Source organism: Bos indicus, chromosome 10 (genome assembly GCF_029378745.1).
Source record: "Bos indicus isolate NIAB-ARS_2022 breed Sahiwal x Tharparkar chromosome 10, NIAB-ARS_B.indTharparkar_mat_pri_1.0, whole genome shotgun sequence".
Classification (NCBI taxonomy): domain Eukaryota; kingdom Metazoa; phylum Chordata; class Mammalia; order Artiodactyla; family Bovidae; genus Bos; species Bos indicus.
In genome coordinates, this window is record NC_091769.1 from 72050657 (window position 1) to 72075351 (window position 24695).

At 35.8% G+C, this 24695-nt stretch overlaps 1 protein-coding gene across 2 annotated transcripts in view; it reads left to right on the forward strand.

Moving 5' to 3' along the window:
• LRRC9 (leucine rich repeat containing 9) overlaps positions 1 to 18428 on the forward strand; it is a 121731-nt gene extending 103303 nt beyond the window's left edge. Inside the window, exons 28-33 of one of the 2 annotated variants that reach the window (XM_070797686.1) lie at positions 234 to 451; positions 2553 to 2621; positions 7385 to 7468; positions 12025 to 12169; positions 14190 to 14358; positions 16814 to 18428. In XM_070797686.1, the coding sequence (XP_070653787.1) occupies positions 234 to 451; positions 2553 to 2621; positions 7385 to 7468; positions 12025 to 12169; positions 14190 to 14358; positions 16814 to 16853 (725 nt within the window). In that variant the 3' untranslated portion in view covers positions 16854 to 18428. Of the gene's footprint in view, positions 1 to 233; positions 452 to 2552; positions 2622 to 7327; positions 7469 to 12024; positions 12170 to 14189; positions 14359 to 16813 lie in introns of both variants that reach the window. The other variant, XM_019969005.2, reaches the window with a different exon arrangement.
• Positions 18429 to 24695: the final 6267 nt, after the last annotated feature.

Consider the following 24695-nt stretch of genomic DNA (forward strand, 5'->3'; position numbering starts at 1 on the left):
AATTCACTACATTTTCTACATCGTATCTTGATCTTTCACACATAAAGGAATAATTTTACCTAGTATTATTTGATGATGATGCTACCTTCCTATAAATTAATGTTTTTCTCCTTGGAAACATGTTCTTTTAATACTTCACTTTTAAAAAATCATTTGATAAAAATATTTAAACAAAGATAGTTAACTTATTCAGTTTGGGCTCACTTGACGTATCATGAGTTACCTTTTTTCAGGAAATGAAATCAGTCAAATTGAAGGACTTGACAACTTAGAAGTCCTTCAAGAATTGGTAGTGGACCATAACCGCATCAGAGCGTTTAATGACAGTGCCTTTGCCAAACCAAGCTCTCTGTTGGCACTTCACCTGGAGGAAAACAGACTACGAGAGCTGAGCAAATTACAACCTTTGGTAAAACTAGAGAAACTCTTCCTAGGATATAATAAAATCCAGGTAACATTATTTTGTTTTGTTATAAGATTTGCAAGACTTAACCCCTCTAAACAGAAAGCTGTCAAACACACCAATGAATATTTTGCTAGTGAGCTACTTATCACTTATATGACATGTAAATACTCTGGGATGCAGAAATGCTCACCCTACTTCTAGACTTATAAACCTGACCAACCCACATGCATCTGCCTGGATATCCTCTAAGAGATCTTTTTAGTTCCTGACTGCTGTTGGTCCAAGCTGTTTGTGCATCTCAACCCCAGACTCCCTCTGGGCCTTTAAGCTTAACATTTGTACTTGGTCTACGTTACGTTTGAATCAACTCCTGATAATGAACTTTGACTTGGCTTTAATGTTTCATCTTCCCCACTAAAGGCTTCCTGCCTTTGTTTCACCTGATCATAATTCAGCCTATTTCCATTAGGCCACTGCCCCAACCAGCCCTGTCCAAGGTCTATTCTGAGATAGTATGCAGATAAGTATACACATAATCATACACAATCCTAACATTTCTCTTAGTATTTCGCTGATGATTGGTTAGCCCTCCTTGTACCAATTTTGTTATTTCTTCCCATACCTCTAAGACAACCTTGAAGACAAACTGAACTGTGTACTGCCCCACAAGGGCAGGGACCAAGTCTTTCTTGCCCAAATTTGTATTAATATATAGCATTGTGCCTGGTACATAGTAAATACATGATTAATATTTGTTTGTGGCTCTACTTGCTGAAGTTCAGGAAGATTTTCTGGAGTGATATAAAAGCCTGAGCAGTACCCTTTTCTACCTAGCAACTAGGAAATATATATACAGAGAAAGTAACATACAATCAATATATCAAGGTTCAAACAACATTCATCTGAGAAGATGAATGCCAAAGCTGGCAACGGTTCTTTCAAAGCTTTATCTAGAAGAAATCTAAATTAGGAAAATTGCGTTCCTATAGGAACTCTTTTCAGTGATAGAAATTGAGCTAACACAAAGGATTTGTCAAATCAGACTTATATGAATCTGAGACTTTACCCAGTATCAAGCTTTACTAATAATTTCAAGGATACACATGGTTTGGGGCCTTCTCTAAAATAGGTGTAAATTTTTTTTATAGTTACTCGATGAATTGGCTAAACCCACTTGGCATTCCAAATAAGAATAGGAGCATATCAAGAACCGTTTCATTACTGTGAACTAGCAACCACCTTATGGAGAAGGCAATGGCACCCCACTCCAGTACTCTTGCCTGGAAAATCCCATGGATGGAAGAGCCTGGAAGGCTGCAGTCCATGGGGTCACTGAGGGTCGGACAGGACTGAGCGACTTCACTTTCACTTTTCACTTTCATGCATTGGAGAAGGCAATGGCACCCCACTCCAGTGTTCTTGCCTGGAGAATCCCAGGGACAGGGGAGCCTGGTGGGCTGCCATCTATGGGGTCACACAGAGTCGGACACGACTGAAGTGACTTAGCAGCAGCAGCAGCAACCACCTTAAGCTGATTGTGTTGCCTAAATTTTGTCAGCAATAGCGTTTTTAAAAATAATTTTGCAAAAACGAAAATGTATTTGCAAACTTTCACCAATGTTAAATAATGATAAATAATCCCATTCAGTAGCAAAAGCAACTCATTTAATTAGAGAAGCAGTTTTTCTACCATATATATTCCCAGCAAATATGTCAGTATTCAGTCCATTCAACATGACATGCTCCATCCTGGTTAAGGTTGTGCTTGATATATACCTTTGAAATTGTTTAGACTAGAATTCACCTCCTTTTCCATACATCTAGGTCAGTCCTCTTAGGAATTAACCAAATACAATCTGAGTTTTAGAATAGATCATAACTCTTCTGAAAAAATAGGGTCTTTCCTAACAAGGACTGCTGTGTGGCCTGTTTTCCATGTTGGCACATCATCTTTACCCAATCATGTATTTGAAATCAATAGTAAACAGATCTATCTTTAATCAACAATACAGAATATTGTCACTCAAGCTCATTTCAGAAGATTCAACTCATTACAGTCCAACACCTACATATAATAACTTCAAATCAGCATATATTTGAAGATGTTGGATAACCTAATAATAATTTACTGCTTAATTTTTAATAGGATATGGCAGAACTGGAAAAACTTGATGGTATATCTTCCCTCAGAGAACTTACAGTTTATGGCAATCCAGTGAGTGTTATTTTTCTAATTTATCAGTTAATTTACTTTAAATATAATCTATAGTTGTATATAATTTATTTTTATATACTGTGATAAAATATTTAATTTTATCTGTTTCCACATGCACAGACAAGTTATCCAATTTATTATTGACAAATACAACTTATTGACTAGTGTCTTCTTCCAACTGATTACAATATAAATTGCCATTGTCATATACAACAGGGTCTACTTCTTGGTTCTATTTTGTATTCATTGGTCTATTTGTCAGTCCCTATAACATTATCAGTCTATGTTAATTACTTAAGTTTTATAGTAAGTCTTGATATCCGGTTGAGTAGGAACCTCTAATTTTCCCTCTCTTCCTTCTTCTCTCTTTTTTCCTTCACTGTCTTAGCTATCCTTGGACCTTTACACTTCCTGTGAGTCTCAGGGAACAGCTTCTCAAGTTATCTGAGAATCTTGTTGATAATTTAATTGGGAATTGGAATTGCATTGTATTTATAAATTAATTTGGGGGAAAATTTGCCACTTTTACTGTTGGAGTCTTTGAAGGGATAAAATAAGCAACCACCCTTACTCACCTAAAATTTGAACAAACTGAGAAATGTGACCGTGGCAGACAGAGAAGTGAGAATGTTGTGCTTAGTTTAGAATTTTGACAAAGCCAAATGGCCCTGCCAACAGTTGCCAGAATTAATCCTGATGACTCAGTAGCGGGAATGGTTTGACTGAGGCCTTTCCACATGGAAGGAGAGCTTCTCCTGCAGGAGCAAAAGCAATAAGCTCTTTCTGAAGAGAAAAGACAGGAACTAAATGACCAGTTTAATCTTCCCAGATTTATCAGTTAAGTCACTCTACTTCCCCAAGTAGAGGAGTGAAGGGACTGAGACAGCTGTAGTGCCACATCACAGAGTTACTTCCACCAAGAAAGAAACACAGTAAGCAGTCTCCCCCAATATTTTTAGCTTTCATTCTTCTCATTCACAAATGTAAATATCCCTATGTTTATTTTATGTCCTTCAATAAAGGTCTGTGATTTTCTCCTAAAAGTTTTAGTCATCTTTGGTTTAATCATCCTGTTGTTTTATTTTTTTTCATTTCTGTTCTTTTAATAGCTGTTTTAAACAATATCTTTTTTATATTTTTCTAGTTGTTTGCTGCTAGAGTATAGAAATTCTGATTTTTTGCATATTACTCTTTATCCAAATAGCTTCTGAACTCTCTCTTAAATTCTAATGGATTGTAAATTTTGTTGGATTTTCTCTGTAGACAATCATAATATTTGCAAACAATGACTCTAATCTTTCTTTCCAATCTATATGGTTTTATTTCCTTTACACCTCTCAGTGTACTGACTAGGACGTCTAGTACAGTATTCAATAAACACACTCACAGTTACTGACTTCAAAGAATGCTTCTAAATTGTCACTATTAAATATGATGTTTGCTATAGGCCATGGGTAGATAACCTTCAGCATTTTAAGGCAGTCCCTTTCTAATTCCAGTTTGCTACTTGTTCTTATCAGGAATGGACACTGGATTTTAACTAATTGGTAATATAGTATTTATCTTTAATCTGTTAATATGCAAATTAAATTAATAGAATATAGTGCTAAACCATCCTTAAATTCCTGGGATGAATATTACTTGGTCATCTTTTATACTTTACTGGATTCATTTGTTAAAATTTCATGTAACGTATTTGTGACCCCATGGACTATACAGTCCATGGAATTCTCCAGGCCAGAATACTGGAATGGGTAGCCTTTCCCTTCTCCAGGGGATCTTCCCAACCCAGGGATTGAACCCAGGTCTCCCACATTGCAGGCGGATTCTTTGCCAGCTGAGCCACCAGGGAAGCCCAAGAATACTGGAGTGGGGTAGCCTATCCCTTCTCCAGGGGAATCTTTCTGACTCAGGAATCAAACCAGGGTCTCCTGCCATTGCAGGCAGATTCTTTACCAGCTGAGCTAGAGAGAACTCGCCAATTAATTTTATGAGGCAAAACAGCATTGATCAACTTGAAAAGAATAGCATAAGAGAATAAAATCATAATAATTTTACTTATTTCCATAGAGATATGTTGAACTTCCCTGGTAGCTCAGTTGGTAAAGAATCTGCCTGCATTGCAGGAGACCCTGGGTCAATTCCTGGGTTGGGAGGACCGACCCCCTGGAGAAGGGATAGGCTACCCACTACAGTATTCTTGGGCTTCCCTGGTGGCTTGGCTAGTAAAGAATCCACCTGCAATGCAGGAGACCTTGGTTTGATCCCTGGGTTGGGAAGATCTCTTGGAGAAGGGAACTGTCTATCCACTTCAGTATTCTGGCCTGGAGAATTCCATGGACTATATAGTCCATGGGGTCACAAAGAGTCGGACATGACTGAGTGACTTTCACTTCCACTTCCTCTCTTTTTCTAGTCTATGAATTAATTTATATAAAAGAAGACTTGTATGTTCCTTGAAGGATAATTAGATCTTATCTCTAAAACCATCTGAACTTAATATTTTTTGAAGTTAGACTTTGAACAACTTATTCAAATTCTCTGACACGACTGAGAGACTGAACTGAATTGGATATATATCTTGTCATTTTCTATTAAACTGATAAGAACATATACTACAGTATACTTAAGAACATACGCTGCTGCTACTGCTAAGTCACTTCAGTCGTGTCCGACTCTATGCGACCCAATAGACGGCAGCCCACCAGGCTCCTCTGTCCCTGGGATTCTCCAGGTAAGAATACTGGAGTGGGTTGCCATTTCCTTCTCCAATGCATGCATGCATGCTAAGTCGCTGCAGTCATGTCTGACTCTGTGTGACCCTATGGATAGTAGCCCACCAGGCTCCTCCGTCCACAGGATTCTCTAGGCAAGAATACTGGGGTGGGTTGCCATTTCCTTCTCCATTAAGAACAGATACTAAGTTCAATATTGAGAACTTACATTTTTCAATAAAATTGTCCTTTTATCTAACTTTTAAATGTACTTCCATCATAATACTTTCATAAATTTTTAAAATCTTGATTATATCTGTGTTTTGTCACCTATTTCATAGCTAAATTATTTTTTTTGCTTTTTCGCTCTTGTATTTGAGGAGTCTTACTATCATACTAGTCTCTTCAAATAACCATATTTTGGATTTATCAAGTATAATTTTTCTTTTTTTAGTTCATTAATTTCTACCCTCTATCTTTAGTTTCTTGGAATTACTTTAAAAAAAATCTGAAGTAGTAGAATGCCTACTCATTAACTTTTAATATTTCTTCTAAATTAATAAATGTTAGGATACAAAATACTGCTTTAGCAACAGCCTAAAAGTTTTGATATGTAGTGTTTTCCCAGTTATTTCTTAGAATCTACTTTACAAAAGATTTCTTCTTTAACTGTGAATTATTGAAGTGTGATAATTTCAAACCTGTTATGTATTTCTAGTTATCTCTTTGTCATTTATTTCTAGTGTTGCTATATTTTAATCAGAAGAGACATTTTATACAGTCTTTGGTTTTATGAAACTTGCTTTGTGGCCTAGAATGTGGTTATTTTTTAAACTCAATTTATGACTTAGAGATCACTCTTCATTAATATATATGTATCTACTACATTAAAAAAATAGATTATTTATTCCCTTTTGATAATGTTTCTTTCTTCCTTCCTTCCTTTCTTTCAATCACAAACAGTGCTGCATACATCTGTGTTGTCAGTCCCCCAGATCATATCCATATTCAGAGATTTGCTAGAAGATTTGCTAAAAGTCATGGGACTTAGCATATAGTTGTACTCATGGCTAAAGGTTTATTACTGTGACATAATGAGGATACAAAGCCAGGTGATGAAGAAAAAAAACATAACCAGAGTCAAGGAATCCATGTGCAAGCTTCCTTATGCTTTTTTCCTCACATGAGGGAGTCACACAGTGTACACTCTTCACCCAATAACAAATGTTGTTTTCTGACCAGGAAATCCCATTAGATTTAATGGATTTCAAGGATTTTTTTTGGAGGCTTGTCACATAGGTACCCTCTGCCTATCACATACAAAAATTCCAGGACCTGAGAAGGAAAGCAGGTTGCACAAGAATCCTACTGTTTGTAAAAGTAGTCTAGGCATAATGAATTACCTTTATCACTTAAGGAATGGTGGGAAATCTTCCAAAATCCAAGTACCAAACACTTGTTAAAACTTACCCTTGCAAACAGATCCTTCTAAAGTTAACAGCCTCAAACTGACTATGTTAACTCTTTCACACACTTTCTCATGCATATATGCAAGTAATTTTAGAGTAGGTTAACACTATGAAGTGATGATTCATACAGTTCAACAGATATGCATTGAATTAAATTGCATAGTACCTATGGGAAATTGTAAGTTTCAAACTAATTACTTATAAGTAAACTTTTATAATATAATCCTATTCATGAGTTGGGATTGCCTGTAGTTAATGAACAATATCATATACTCTTCAAAGAAACTAAACCTCCACATGGTAGCTTTGGTTTTAAAAAAAAAAAGCTCTTATCTTCATTTAGCATAACAGAAAATTGAGAAATCTTTTTAAAAGGGAGTTTGTATTTGTATCATTTAATATTATATATTAGCTGTTACCTGTCATCTTTGCTGTCTGTGCTAAATATCCTTCTCTATAAAGGTTAATTTTTGAAATAAAGAGCTTTTTTAAGGAATGAATTGTTACTTTTAACTTTATTCAGATTTGTAGAAAAATGCTACATCGCCACGTGCTTATATTTCGACTGCCTAACTTACAGATGTTAGATGGAATTCCTGTGAATTCAGATGATAGGGCAAAAGCTGAATTTCACTTCTCTGAACTACAAGCAAAGAAAAATTCGGTAATAATTATTTACACTTTTCCTTTTAAAATATATAAATTAGTAGTAGATGAACATTATGTCATGTTTTTTACTTAAATGTTTAAATCTAGTATATGATGCTTCTGTAGACTATTTTAGTATGTATTTAATGATTATTGTCAAAAGCAACTTGATCTGGTGAATAGAGCACATACACACACATAGAAACTAGGAAAGCTGTTTATTATAAAAACATACTTTAATGTAGAGCAAGTTATTTAAAACCGTGTGCCTCTTGTTCCATATGTCAGGTGCTGCTAGAAGTTAAGAAACTATAACATATCAGTCTTATAAACTGTGACTAACAATAAAACTCTTTCCCTTTCTATCTCCTAAATGGAAAGAGTTTTATTGTTCATGGACCTTTTGCCCATGAATCCTTGTAAGATATTTGACTGTGATAGGGAAGAGGTTAGAGAGGGAAGAAGCCACAGAAGCATATCATTTGGTAATTCTATCATTGACCACCAAGATTTTTCATAGCCATCTTCAAAAGACTAAACTTAACACAGAAAAGCTATGGTTTTTGAGCAAAGAAGTAATATCATTAGAGCTGTGCCTTTGAAAAGTTTAAGGAAGAAAAGCCTAGAGGCAGAGAAATAAACTAAGAGGTTTTTAGGATAATCCAAGAGAGAAATTATGAAGACCTGGACTAGGGTGGGGCAGTGAAATGTAAGTAAACCTCTAATGTAAGTTGAAGCCAGAGAGCAAGGGCATTAGTCAGTGAACAAAGATTACTTTTAAAAGTTAATTGAAGAGGAAAGAGATAAGACTACTGTAGATGCTTGGCTTACCCCACACTCTCCATTCCCTCTATAAAACAAACTAACCAATTCCTAGCATTTAATACTAGTAGGCTCCTCTCTGACGTCTGCCTTCAGCAATAGAATCACAGATTTATTAAAAGTTGGCTGTGTTTTTTCAAAAACTTACGCCAATCTTTTATTTTAAATAAATAGATATACAAATACACATTTTAAATTATTATTTCCATGTTTTTTTGAAAACCAAATGAAATCCTCTGCAGAATCTGGACAAAGATCAACTACACACATACACAAATAATATCAAATTAGGTTGGGAGAAAAAAAACCCTGCAAAATAAGGGAGAGAATTATAAAAAGTCAGATAAAATATGTGGGGAAATTTTTTAAAATCTAGGCAGTTTCTTGTATTCAAATTTTCTCCATATGTTGTTGAATTCTTGTTACTTTAATGAAACCAAACTGGAAATTGTGATGGCTTTATCAGTCAGACCAAATACCAGGCAAAGGATACTTCCTTACAGAAAAGGCGTTGGCCCTTCATCCAAAGATGGGTGGGCCCATGTACTTTTATGTTTTAAAATCTTTTAAAGGTCTAATTCTTATTATTTCCTGGACTTTTTTTTTTATTAACCAAGGGGATTCTATTATAGATCAAAATAGCTGTAGAGACATGTGAAACTTACAGTTGTACAATGTTAATAAAGATTATCTAGATTAGGCAAAGGAAATTGGTTCATATACAGGTTATATCTACAAAAGTTTTTCTAAGAACTATGCTTTGTGAAAAACAATGTTAGCTACTAATCTATATGATACAATTGAGAGCACCATCTAAACGTCATCTACCAAAATTATTGTCACAGTCTCTAGTCTTTAAAAAGAGAACAAATAAAATTTAGTCCAAAGATTTAAGCTTCCTTTCCCTTTCTCTTATATTCCATGAGCAAGTCACTTCTTCCTTCCAGAAGTGAAAAACTAAAGGAAACTTTAGTTTCTTGTTGCTGTTATAACAAATTACCCCAATTTTAGTATCTTCAGACAACACAAATTTATTATCTTAAATTTCTAGAGATCCTAAGTCCAAAAATTAGTCCTGTAGAGCTAAAAGCACAAGTATTGGCAGGGCTGCAATATCTTCTGGAAGCTCCTCAAGAGAATTTGGTCTTTGCCTTTCAGCCTTCTAGAGGCTATCTGCATCCCTTGGCTCGTGGCCCTCTTCCAACAAATAGCATAACTTTGGCCTCAGCTTCCATCATAACATCTTCTCTCCATTGTTATAAGGATGTTTGTGATTGTGATGGGCCTACCTAGTTAATACGGCATAATCTCCCCATCTCAAAATCCTTAATTTAATTATATCTGTACAGTCCATTATACCACATAAAGCATTCACAGGTTTTGGAGACTGGGATGTGGACATCTTGGTGGGGGGTAGCATTATAATGTCTACCATACCACATATGTGAGGCCTCCAGTGAGAGACCTGTATGAATTGTAACATTAAATTTTATAAATTCTATTTTAAGGTAACGCTGGCTACGTTTAAAAAATTCCATATAACTTCATAAATACTAAATTCCTTATGAAGAAATCACTCAGAGCAACTTCAAAGATATCAGTTTCCATATATATTTTTAACTGCTTTAATATAGCAAAAAAAAAACAAAAAAACATAAACTCAAATTTTAGTCATTGATGGATGTGTATTTCACTAAATGTTTTTTTTTGGTTCTTTTCTATTTATCATATAGTGAACTAACATTTCCCCCAGTGTATACTATGATTTCGGAGAAGGCAATGGCACCCCACTCCAGTACTCTTGCCTGGAAAATCCCATGGACGGAAGAGCCTGGAAGGCTACAGTCCATGGGGTCGCTGAGGGTCGGACACGACTGAGCGACTTCACTTTCACGCATTGGAGAAGGAAATGGCAACCCACTCCAGTGTTCTTGCCTGGAGAATCCCAGGGATGGGGGAGCCTGGTGGGCTGCCGTCTATGGGGTCACACAGAGTCGGACACGACTGAATCGACTTAGCAGCAGCAGCATACTATGATTTGTTTTCAGTGATTCTAGATACCTATTGTTGCTATTTGAATCAGTGCCATATGTAAGAATAGAAAGAATATCTTTCCATTTATCCTATATATATATATATATTTTCTTTTTATTTTACAGTTAGGTTTTTTAATATTCATTTATATATGATTAGTGAAATAAAGGGAGTATTTGAAGTCTTTATTTCAGATAAATCTATTTTTTAAGATACAATAATAATTTTTATTTTCCTGTCCAGAACAAAATTGAGTTATTATTTCATTTAGCTGTTCAGAAGACATAAGAATAGAATACTTTTCAAGTGTTATCAGTTCATTCTAATGTATTGTCCTTTGTTTTAGTTGCTGTTGTTCTTTTATTCTAACAGCAAATAAAGAGGGAATAAATGAAATCTAAAGTTGCCCTTTAAACCATAACATTTTGGTGCTTTGGTTTCAGAAGAAATTTGACAGCTTTCTAGATTAGTGATGGGAAGAAACTCCAATGAAGGAATTAGTTAAGGAATTTGGGATCTGCTTTACTAAAAGGCCTGATACCTTAGTGCTCATGACAAAGCTGCATTTTGGTTACATTTTCTGAAATATGAGGGAAATGTATAATTTTACAGAAATGCGTAAGCCTATATCTCTAGATAAATTGAATTATATATTCAGAATTCATATTTTTTAAAGTATAAACGAGGTCAGTCTTACTAAAGACAGAGCAGGCATACATTTCTAATAAGTGTCCAGTGACACTATTAGTGACACTAATAGTGTCCAGTCTATAATACCCCTCTCCTCCATCTGTTGATTCCTGAAGCTCTTTTAATTTGTTGATTCCTGAAGCTCTTTAACCTCTTAATTCGGAAATCCTGTGTACAGAGGAGGCTGGTGGGATATAGTCCATGGGGTCCCAGAGTCGGACTGAATAGCTAACACTTTCACTTTAATTCTCAATTAACACAAAATGTAAACACTGTTTAGAGGGTTAGTGCACTCACTAAAAGTGATTCTTGTAAGATGCTTTTCTTATGTTAAGTCGTTTCATTCCTGTCTGACTCTTTTCAACCCCACGGACTATAGCCCACCAGGCTCCTCTAGGTCTGTGGGATTCTTCAGACAAGACTACTAGAGTGGGTTGCCATGCCCGCCTCCAGGGGATCTTACCAACTCAGGGATCAAACCCACACCTCTTATGTCTCTTGCATTGACAGGCGGGTTCTTTACCACTGCACTGCCTGGGAAGCCAAATGCTTTCCTTAGTCCCCACTTTATTTACTTGTTTTTGAAAAACTAATTAACTGCAAGACAATTGAAGAGGTAATGTGAGGAGTACAAGGATGTAGAAGATATAACTCTTACCATCCAGAAACTCCTGTTCAGAAAAAAAGATATTACAAAAGAGGAAAGGCTTATTTCTCATTTTCCTAATTTTATATTACCATGTTAGGACCCTTTGGAATGGGGAGGTGCCATCACACTAAATTGTAGTGATGCGTACAATGCAGTCTGAAAAAAATAAAAAATAAGGTTCTGATGGGGGGTTAAGGACCCCAAAGGCTGTCTATTTCACTGTTTTTGCCTCTCTACCAACTCTGAGTTAAGGCAACCATTTAATTTCTGACCTAAAAATTTTAAGTTGAATTTCAAATGGGGCTTGTGGTAAGGCTAAGCCTATTGATCTGAGTTTTAGAGGCAAGGTGTTCTTAACTTTTGTTTTTATCATGTAGTTTATTCCTGTTACCAGCTCTCCTGTGGATGGTACATCGTTTAGCCAAATGAAAGCTCCTCCCATAAAGATAACAAATGTAATTCTGCCTGGTGGATTTAGCCATTACTTGGGATCTGACTTCACTTTAACTCCTGAAGTTGAAGGTATTTTGAGAGTTTCTGAATGAATGTAAAAAAACAAAACAAAAAAAACACTCCATTTGATACAAAAATCTCACTTTGATTTCTAATAGTACTTAAAATTGCCTATTTTAAATTTACAAATTTACACTTCCTAAAAGTGAATTTGTGTTCAAGTTTCATGTGATCATTCTGATTTCAAAGAATCTATTGTATTTTTTGGTTCTACTCAGCTACTAATATGTTGTAGTTAAAGATTTGCTTGCACTTAGAACTTTGTGATACTTACTGGATTTTTCTTGGTATTTCCTTTCAAAGCTTTTATTCCATTTTGTGTATTTCATAGCAAATGACTACTAAAACCTGTAGTGCATTCTGCTAAAAGTAGAGGTTTAAAAATATTCATAACAACAGACTCTTGGCGCTCAAAACGTGTCTTACAAAGAGAAGATCAAACTTCATCCTTGAAACCACAATATTATTTTGTATATTCATGAAGCTATTAGTAGGGAAGTGTTTCAAGAGGTAGCTCTGTAAAGGAAGGAAGTATATTAAAATGTCAAGGCATGGAAATGGTTCATTCTATTATTACATTTGCATTCAGGCTTAGATGAAGCCTTTTCCCTAATTCCAGATGTTGTCTGGCTATCATTTTTATGAAATTGGGGGTAGCTAGAAGACCTTGCTTCTTGGAAGGAAAGCTATGACAAAATTAGATAGTGTATTAAAAAGCAGAGATATCACTTTGCCAATGAAGGTCTGTATAGTCAAAGCTATGGTCTTTACAGTAGTCATATATGGACGTGAGAGTTGGACTATAAAGGAGGCTGAGCACCGAAGAATTGATGCTTTCGAACTATGGTGTTGGAGAAGACTCTTGAGAGTATCTTGGACTGCAAGGAGATCAAATCAGTCATTGCTAAAGGAAATCAACCCTGGATACTCATTGGAAGGACTGATGGTGAAGCTGAAGCTCCAATACTTTGTCCATATGATTGCGAAGAGCTGACTCATTGGAAAAGACCCTGATGCTGGGAAAGACTGTAGGCAAAAGGAGAAGAGGGCAGCAGAGGATGAGATGGTTAAATAGCATCACCAACTCAATGGACATGAACTTGGGGAAACTCCCGGAGATAACGAGGCACAGGGGCACCTGGTGTGCTACAGTCCATGGGGATGCAGAGTCGGACATGACTTAGTGACTGAACAACTCTTTCCCTGAGGGCTCACCTCTTCCATTCTTTTTAACATCTCACTTTGCCTCAGACTACTGTTAGACAATAAAATTCTAAAACTGAGTATCGCAATAATGATAAAATGATCTAAAACCCTACTAAGAATAGTAGATCTTTCTATGCAATTATTCTAAAAAGAAACTCAATTTTTAAAAATCCAATATAATTTAGTCTAAGATGTTATTTTTAAACTTATTCTTTATACTTCTGCTTCCTTATAGCTTTAAGATTTAATCATAGTGAGAATTTTAATGCTTTTGTCCAGAAGACATAACTATCAGTAAAACTGGTATACCAAATTGTTATTAGCCTCCTTAAGAGTACAGTTTCATCACTATCATCTTCAGGAATGTCTTCAGTATCTTTTTTGGGGGGTGGGGGTGGGGGTTGGGGATTAGTTCAACCCTGGATTCATTTCCATAATTTTTTCCTGAGATATCTTTAAGATTCATTGTGCAACTACTTTTTAAGATTTTCTGGAAAAGTCCTATTTTTTTCCTATTTTCTGAGTATAGTACCCCAATTTTTGCTTGAGAAGTATGGTCACTTTATCTATGTATTTCTTTACAGCACACAGCTCTGGATATTTATATTTTTTAAAATTACCAAGAAAATATCAAATTGATTCACTAACTCAGAAAAATTTAAACAGCATTTAAGTGCTAGAAATATATTCCAATTTTAACTTTTATTTAAAATTTTTAATTCATGCTGTGAAATGTGTATAGCATACAGTCAATTGAAGGACAACCATAGCTTATTAATTTATTTTATTAATGCCTTTCATTGTTTCATAATTCTAATTTCAGACAAAAAATCCAAGAACGCAGGGATTCTAACAAATAATCCTCGGAGCATCCATGCAGAAATAGCTTTTCGGCAACTCAGGGGGATAAATCTCTCTCCATCTCTTTTATCACACCAGAATATGGCATCTCCAAGTGCACAGATGTACCAGAACAACCAGGATGAGGGAAGGTAAAGCTATTCTGTGTTTTAATATCACTTCTTATCATCAGTTCAGTTCAGTCACTCAGTCGTGTCCAACTATTTGCGACCCCATGAATCACAGCACGCCAGGCCTCCCTGTCCATCACCAACTCCTGGAGTTTACTCAAACTCATGTCCATCGAGTCGGTGATGCCATCCAGCCATCTCATCCTCTGTCATCCCCTTGTCCTCCTGCCCAATCCCTACCAGTATCAGAGTCTTTTCCAATGAGTCAACTCTTCACATGAGGTGGCCAAAGTACTGGAGTTTCAGCTTTAGCATCAGTCCTTCCAAAGAAATCCCAGGGCTGATCTCCTTTAAAATGGACTGGTTGGATCTCCTTGCAGTCCAAGGGACTCTCAAGAGTCTTCTCCAACACCACAGTTCAAAAGCATCAATTCTTCGGCGCTCAGCCTTCTTCACAGTCCAACTCTCACATCCATACATGACCACAGGAAAAACCACAGCCTTGACTAGACGAACCTTTGTTGGCAAAGTAATATCTCTGCTTTTGAATATGTTATCTAGGTTGGTCATAACTTTCCTTCCAAGGAGTAAGCGTCTTTGAATTTCACGGCTGCAGTCACCATCTGCAGTGATTTTGGAACCCAAAAAAATAAAGTCTGACACTGTTTCTTCATCTATCTGCCATGAAGTGATGGGACCAGATGCCGTGATCTTCGTTTTCTGAATGTTGAGCTTTAAAGCCAACTTTAACTCTCCTCTTTCACTTTCATCAAGAGGCTTTTTAGTTCCTCTTCACTTTCTGCCGTAAGGGTGGTGTAATCTGCATATCTGAGGTTATTGATATTTCTCCCGGCAATCTTGATTCCAGCTTGTGCTTCTTCCAGCCCAGCGTTTCTCATGATATACTCTGCATATAAGTTTAATAAGCAGGGTGACAATATACAGCCTTGACATACTCCTTTTCCTATTTGGAACCAGTCTGTTGTTCCATGTCCAGTTCTAACTGTTGCTTCCTGACCCGCATATAGGTTTCTCAAGAGGCAGGTCAAGTGGTCTGGTATTCCCATCTCTTTCAGAGCTTTCCACAGTTTATTGTGATCCACACAGTCAAAGGCTTTGGCATAGTCAATAAAGCAGAAATAGACTTCCCTGGTGGCTCAGACAGTAAAGTGTCTGCTTCTCATCATAAAACCTCCCAAATTTGCTAATCACGTATAGAAATAGGAAATATTGTTATATACTATTATGTATTTACTCTGTGAGCTGGGGGAAGACTGTCAGCATAAGGCTTATTCTCTCACATTCACCAAATCTTTCTCAAAGTCCAGCATATACATCATAATTCAAACAGAAATGGCTTTCAAGGTAGAATAGTGCTCACCTTGTACTTATTTGAGGGAATATTGAAACAACTATGGGAACCACTTTTAATTGTATTGTCTTTCAAGTCATTTCTACTTCCTGAATATGCAAAGCAGTTCACTTATATTTTAAACAACAGATAAATTCAACTCTGAAATCACAAAGGCTGAGAATTATGTAAATTCTTCAGACTTCTTATAATTCCCACTTGCCCTTCCTCCAGTTTGGATCCTAGTCCTTAGAGACCAGCTGAAGGCCAAGGAACCTGATATTCTTATTAAGATTTCACTCTGCTGCCAAAGCCTATCCACCCAGATTTCCAGTTAATATTTGCCCTCTAGCTTCTTTGTCGGAGAAGGCAATGGCACCCCACTCCAGTACTCTTGCTTGGAAAATCCCATGGACAGAGGAGACTGGTGGGCTGCAGTCCATGGGGTCGCTGAGGGTCAGACACAACTGAGCAACTTCACTTTCATGCATTGGAGAAGGAAATGGCAACCCACTCCAGTGTTCTTGCCTGGAGAATCCCAAAGACGGGGGAGCCTGGTGGGCTGCCTTCTATGGGGTTGCACAAAGTTGGACACGACTGAAGTGACTTAGCAGCTTCTTTGTAGCCAATCTCTGGAACACCTATTAAGCCTGGCTCTTGCTGTACTGACTTTCCTGCTATAATCAGGCATGTCTCACTAAGTATATATTTACAGAGTATACTATGTTGATATCACGGGCTTCCCTGGTAGCTCAGCTGATAATCTGCAATGCAGGAGTCCCCAGTTCAATTCCTGATTAGGAAGATTCCCTGGAGAAGGGAATGGCAATTCACTCCAGTATTCTGGCCTGAAGAATTCCATGTACAGAGGAGCCTGGCAGGCTACAGTCCCATGGGGTTGCAAAGAGTTGGACATGACTGAGCGACTTGCACTTCACTTTATGTTAATATCATATTTTTATATCAATGAGTTATCCTCATGATATTTTTCTCTCTTGTGGTGTCTTTTTGAAATTGTACACATATAAAATACAAAAATTATTTACTTCAGAATTACCTTAAGTTAGCTGATCCATTAAGAAATTGTCACCACTGTTTAACTCATAAATATTTTGTTTCTGACAGAATTCCTGGCAGCCACTTTCCAAGATCAAATCGAATGTAACTGCCTAAAGAGAACTGAATATACACCAAGAAACCAATTTCCACTTAGAAGTTGTGCAAAAACTAGCAGACAGTGTTGGTGATAAAAAATATATATAAGATAATCATGGTACTTATGTTACTGAAGCACTTCAGTTCCATATGAAGATAATCTCTATCATCCTTGGTGAATTTTATTTAATATCACCTCTCTTAAACCTTCTTTACAGTTACCTTATTCATTTGATTTTCTATGTTAGAAAAATCATGAAATATACAACAATTTGAAAAGATACAAGTGACAGAAAATCAAGTCCAAAGAATCAAATATTTAGTCATGTTATTGGAAGCATTTAGTTGTAAAATCTCATTTTGACTTGATATATAAAGACACTAAGCAAAGGTAATTTTAGGAAATAAGTATGTTTTCATTTGTAGAATATCTATCCATTTAGGCTTATCTAAAACTAAAGCATACATTTCTTACCAAACACAACTATTCTTAAATCAGGTTGAGTTTTGTTAGTTGAACTACAGATTAGTTTTTTTAGGACTATACTTTTTTTTAAAAAATAGCATTAAACGGGGTTTATCCTAAGAATTATTTAGAGATGTAAATCATAGGCATCAATACTTCCTAAAGGTGGCTAACTATGAGTGCAACTCATGCTACAAGAATAAAAGAATCCTATTTCATATACAAAATTCATTCAATGTGCCCATAGTGATATAATTTTACAAACAAGTTGTAGGCTAAGTAAACAGATGTTCAGAATGAGTGGACACATTTAAAATATGGACTCATATTTCATTGGAAATAATTTTTCTAAAATAATTATATTGCATACTACTAGGACAAATCTCAAATCAATCAAATGTGGTTTTGAATGTATTAAACACATTTATTATTTTTAATGATTAAATTGCCAATCATATTTATATCAAAAGGTTCCATGATTCATGAAGTATTCTGTTTAAATTTTTCAGGAAGCGGTTCAACATTGCATATAATTTTCAGATTATTTAATGTGTTCCTTCCATGAAAATAAATTATTTTTACTAAAATACTTGTATTTTATAATCTATCTGGAAATAGTTGTAAGGATATTTTGGAAATTCCAATGTGCATGCAATAATTTTGAGTCTTCTTTAAATACTGTATGTTTGTAACTTAATCATGTAATATTTAAAATTTCAAACCTAATACAGATTGATTTTACCCTTCTTAATGCGTGGTGTTTAAACTATTACTCTAAGGTACAAATAAGATCCTTTGTTTAAAAAGGAACTATGCAGTTCTTAAGATGTCCAGAAGATGTCTTTGTCACCCTTTAGTTTTGAAAACTGCTTTCACTAGTATTGTGATAAGCATCTGCTCATTATTATTTGCTACTAACTTGACATCATTTGCTTTTTCTTCCTCTCATGATTATGTGTAAGTGAAATGCTCAGTATATTCTACTTTTATAGTAAAAAGTGTCTTTGTAAATAATAAACTGGATGGGAAAAACAGGTTTTCACTGGAGAAAAATTTATAAGAGTAGAAAAGTATAAAGCAGGAAAAACATATCTTATTCAGCATCCACTTAATGTTTGAAATTTTTTTTCCTTAGCCACTTTTTCTATGCATTTCTAATATATTTGAGATCTACCATTTGACTTTTTATGAACACACTGTTCAATTGAGATATTTTTATTATAACATTTTAATCTGAATTTCTTCCTGAAAGTAAATTTGTAATACTTAATAGTAACAAACACTGAGAATAATAACAAACATATTTAGGCATTTCTGGGTGCTGTACAGAAACAAGACACTGACTCAACCTTAAGAACATTTTAATATTAAATATAATAAATAATTCCATATGAAAGCAATGAGGGGATGATTACTAAGACGATTGGCATAGTAGTTCTGAAGATTTTTCTACCATGAAAGCAGATGATGATACAACATACTCCCCTAGGAATGCCCAGACAGGTTAAGCTGTTGGTATGTGAAGTTCTTAAAGCAATATAACTTCATCCCCTTCCTGTTCAACAAAACAAATGAAAATATGATTGAATATGAGAGATGTTTTTACAGATCTGCTTTAGATCTGCTCTAAGTGATTTTTTTAAGTAAATCCACTGTGAAATTTTACATTATTCATAATACACTTCACCACCAATTATAACAAAACAAGCAAGTAGTGCTTATTTTTATAAACCACTCGTCTATGTTTTTGGCTTCCCTAGTGGCTCAGTGGTAAAGAATCTGTCTGCCAGTGCAGGAGACTCGGGTTTGATCCCTGGGTTGGGAAGATCCCCTGGAGAAGGAAATGTCAACTCACTCCAGTATTTTTGCCTGGGAAATCCCATGGACAAAGGAACCTGGTGGACTATATAATCCATGGGGTTGCAAAACAGTTTAGTGACTAAATGACAAACAACAACAATCCTAATAACTTATGAAGTAGATACAGCGTGCACTGTCTCCATTCATAGATTAAAAAAAAAAAAAGGCCTTAACAGGAAAAGATATCACACCAAATTCTATATTCTTTCAACTCTAAATTCATTGCTTTTTCAATTACTGCAAATGAACTGGTATGTAATCATTCCTAATGTGCTGTTGAATCAGCTGTTGTTGCTCCCTAATGTGTGTAGAAACTGCAAACTATTCATTTTCTTTCAGTGTATTTAGCTTAGGGAAAATGTTTAATTTCTACAGTAAAATTAGTTCTTTACCCCCTAGCAAATGTCTTGATAAGTTTGAGTGCAGTCAAATGCATAATAAAATTATTTGTTTTAAATTAAAGGACAATTCTACAAATAATCTGGAAAGCTAAAAATTAGGGCCCTTTAACTATAGGCAAGGAAACTGCATTGCTGAACAGTATGTAGATGTCGAAGTGATCTGATTTCTATGAAGTAGTCTTCTGACTTTTACGAAGATTGACTGTAAATGTTAATTATAACTTTTATTATTTACTTTATTTTTCTACTACTTACACAAAATTAACTATGGTTGTGAACATACCCTTGCATAGAATATTTAGTGTGGCTGTGTGTGTGTGTGTGTGTGTGTGTTTGCAGGCACTCGTGACTAGTTTTAAAATAGTCCTTATATTTAAGTAACATGTCATTTCACTATTTACTCATAAGCTATCATACACTATGAGAAGTGTTTAATGTTTTAAAACATTAGATCTTACTGTTTAGTCATGCTGTAGGCTCTTAGCTCCAATTAAATGTTACATAAAAAGAAGTAAATTATAATTTTATAAGAGTAGAAGCAAGCACTTGTGTCTGAGTTCTGTTAGTCAGTGAATTTAATATTGTTTTGCTTTGGTGTAGAAACTGGCTGACTTTTTTAAATTACTCTGCTATAAAACTTAGAATTTGGGATGATCTCCTTTTAACTATGACCCAGGGATCGAACTCAGGTCTTCCACATTGCAGGCAAGATTCTTTACCAGCTGACCCACAAGGGAAGCCCAAGAATACTGGAGTGGGTATGAAAGGTTGTTGCTGAGCCATGAAAGATGCCAGGATTCTTGGCCTCCAAAGGAGAGGAATTCAATCCAGGGCCAGTGACGAGGCTTGACCATTCACAGCTTTTGTGTAATAAAATTTTCAGTTCAGTTCAGTTCAGTCACTCAGTTGTGTCCGACTCTGTGACCTGACGAATCGCAGCACGCCAGGCCTCCCTGTCCATCACCAACTCCCAGAGTTCACTCACACTCACATCCATCAAGTCGGTGATGCCATCCAGCCATCTCATCCTCTGTTGTCCCCTTCTGCTCCTGCCCCCAATCCCTCCCAGCATCAGAGTCTTTTCCAATGAGTCAACTCTTCTCATGAGGTTGCCAAAGTACTGGAGTTTCAGCTTCAGCATCATTCCTTCCAAAGAAATCCCAGGGCTGATCTCCTTTAGAATGGACTGGTTGGATCTCCTTGCAGTCCAAGGGACTCTCAAGAGTCTTCTCCAACACCACAGTTCAAAAGCATCAATTCTTCAGCACTCAGCTTTCTTTATAGTCCAACTTTCACATCCATACATGACCACTGGAAAAACTTGACTAGACGGACCTTTGTTGGCAAAGTAATGTCTCTGCTTTTCAATATGCTATCTAGGTTGGTCATAAATTTTCTTCCAAGGAGCAAGCGTCTTTTAATAAAGTTTTAATAAAGTATTAAAGAGATAGACAAAATTTCTGACAGACATCAGAAGGGGGCAGAAAGGGTGCCCCCCTGCTAGTCTTTAGCAAGATGTTTTATGTCTGTTCAGTTCAGTCACTCAGTCGTTTCCAACTCTTTGCGACCCCATGGACCACAGCATGCCAGGCCTCCCTGTCCATCACCAACTCCTGGAGTTCACCCAAACTCATGTCCATTGAGTCAGTGATGCCATCCAACCATCTCATCCTCTGTCGTCCCCTTCTCCTCCTGCCCTCAATCTCTCCCAGCATCAGGGTCTTTTCCAATGAGTCAGCTCTTCCCATCAGGTGGCCAAAGTATTGGAGTTTCAGCTTCAACATCAGTCCTTTCAATGAACACTCAGAAATGATCTCCTTTAGGATGGACTGGTTGGATCTCCTTGCAGTCCAAGGGACTCTCAAGAGTCTTCTCCAACACCACAGTTCAAAAGCATCAATTCTTCAGCACTCAGCTTTCTTTATAGTCCAACTTTCACATCCATACATGACTACTGGAAAAACTTGACTAGACGGACCTTTGTTGGCAAAGTAATATCTCTGCTTTTTAATATGCTGTCTAGTTTGGTCATAACTTTCCTTCCAAGGAGTGTGCATCTTTTAATTTCATGGCTGTTAGAAAGCTATTAATCAGATAAGAGGGACAGCTCAAGGCTGAGGGAGTTTCACTAGGCCCCTCTCCCACAATATGCATTTTTGAGATAGGATGGCAACAGGTGTGTCATCCCCCAGCCATAAAACAATTGATATGAATACTGGTTTGCTGAACTATTATCAGCCCAAGGTTTGAGAAAAGAAAAAAAGTTAGTCAGGTGGAACCATTTTGAAGAAAGGCAAATTCTAAAGCAAATACATAGTTTCATTAACATAGCTTAAGAAAAACATTTCCATAAGAAAAACGCATTGGTTAGCTCAAGGTTTGAGAAAAGTTAAGTTCAGGTGTCGTCATGGCAACACAGAATTTTAAGAAAAACCTCCTTTTAATTTTGTATAGAGAAGGGAAAATAATCTGATGGTTTGTAGTTTATTTCCTCCTGTGGCTTACTGCTGCTGCTAAGTCACTTCAGTCGTGTCCGACTCTGTGCGACCCCATAGATGGCAGCCCACCAGGCTCCCCTGTCCCTGGGATTCTCCAGGCAAGAACACTGGGGTGGGTTGCCATTTCCTTCTCCAATGCATGAAAGTGAAAAGTGAAAGTGAAGTCGCTCAGTCTTGTCCGACCCTCAGCGACGCCATGGACTGCAGCCTTCCAGGCTCCTCCATCCATGGGATTTTCCAGGCAGGAGTACTGGAGTGGGGTGCCATTGCCTTCTCCGCCTGTGGCTTAAGGGAGAGATAAAGTCTGACACTTGCAGCTGATTTCCTCCATTTGGAGACCCCTGGCCTTCCTGCCTGTCACCCTCTCAGGTAGCCTACCCCTTCTCCAAGGATCTTTCCGACCCAGGGTTTCTGCCTGTTACCCTCTCAGGTAGCCTATCCCTTCTCTGGTGAATCTTTCTGACCCAGGAATCGAACTGGGGTCTCCTGCATTGCAGGTGGATTCTTTACCAACTGAGCTATGAGAGAAGCCGTCATCTCTCTATACTTTTCTCTATTATTGAAAGTTTGTTTCTTTTTAAAAAATTTGATATATAGGTGATGTACAATATTACGTTTAGTTTTGGGTGTACTACATAGCAATTTGACATTTACATACACTATGAAATGTTTGCCACTATAAGATTTGTGACCATTTGTCCCCATACAAAGTTATTAACAATATTATTGACCATATTCCTTATGCTGTATATTACATCACTTGGCTTATTTATTTTACAGCTAGAAGCTTGTACCTTTAAATCTACTTCACCTTTTTCACCCTCTTCTCCTATCTGCTTCCCCCTCTAGCAACTACCCATTATTTGTATCTATGAATCTGTTTTCATTTTGTTTTTTTAGATTCTACACATAAATGAGATTATATGGTATTTTTCTGTCTCTACCTGACTTATTTCACTTAGCATAATACCCTCTAGACACACCCACATTATTGAAGTATTTTAAAGAAAAAAACTATACCAAATTGCAGTTTTAGTTTTCAGTTGCCTTTTGGAACTAGGGCAGCAAAAGTACATAGTTATTTTATTACTATTTTATTTCTGAAGTTTTTAATCTTATAAAAATATGAATTACAAATATTATACTATTCCTCTTTTTCTTTGATTTATGGATAAAATTATTTTGTAAACTACAGAAAAGATATTTCTCTGGCCCAATTTGTGCATTTTTTAACTCAAAATTTTGTTTTAGTGATGATTTTTCCTTATAATTAAAGTAAAATAAATGATTTTATAGCAAAAACATAAAATTCTGTAACCTAAAAATAGAATAATACATTCAAAGGAAATTAAAAGTCGCTTTGAAAGTATTAATTACCTGAAGTCAAATTATTTATTATTCACATGTAATCTATTAGGAATTACCTTAACTATATGCTCTTTTAGGTAAATAAAAAAGCAAATTCAAAAACAAACAAACAAAAGCAAATCATCAGCATCATTTCCATATAAAATACTGGTGATTCTGAAATGCTAATTTTAAATTAGAATAATTTTCCTTATATTGTATCACTGAAAATAAGAGTATTTGTTTCTAAAGTGCTCTGAATAAAGATCCATTGCAATGACATTTTGATAACTTTTAAAAATTAATTTCATTTTGATCAAACAAAATGAAAATGGATGTGAAGTATTTTTCACAAATAATATTGTACATTTTATTCCATTTTTTAATTTTATGATTCTAATGAATTTCCAAATGTTTAAAGTATGTCTTACCAACAGAGTTCCATTTTTGAACGTTGCAAATAGGAAAAAAGGTCAGTGATGATCTTAAATGAATCATTTATAGTTTATAGTTTTGTAAACCATTCTGGTTACATTTATTTTTAAATAACAATATCTGTCTTTTAAATAGAAAAAAATTAAGATCATGTGGTTTAAAACTATGGATTTTAATCATGGACCTGTATGTTTTACATTTAGCTTACTGTAAAACATTAAAATGTTTTAAATAATTTTAGTAGTTTGGCTCTACTATTTGTCTTATCTTTAATTATAACATAATACCCCCTCTTCCGTCCCTGCCCTCAAATGTTTTACAAATATGTTTCTCAAAGAATAACCAAAAAAAAACTAATCTGTAAAAAAATATATCAATAACATTTTAAAGTTTCTAATTATTTATTATTTCATCCTCTCAGTGTGGCTGAAAACGTATTTACAAACATTGGTAGCCTACTTTCCTATGGCCTTTCACTTTTTTATGAAGTTCCTTAAATGATTTCAATCAACCTTAATGGTGCGTTTTTAGTTAAGAAAATAAAATGGGGAGAAGTCAATTTGAGTGCCCAGATGAACAAATGTCTTCAGAAAGAATAGGCATAAATGGGTTTAGAAAACAGAGAGAACAGGAGTAAAATGCAGTGAGCAGAGCACTCAGGGAAGCCAGATACAATGGAAAGAGTAAAATACTGCAAAGCTTTTTAAGCTACATACAATTGGAACAATGGACTTGATCCAGCCATCTACGTTAAACTGTTAAAAGATAGGTGGAAAGCAAGCTGGAATTCTATAAAGAGTGTTGAGGAACAGTAGAATGAAGAGCTTGAAATCTAAAGAGAATGA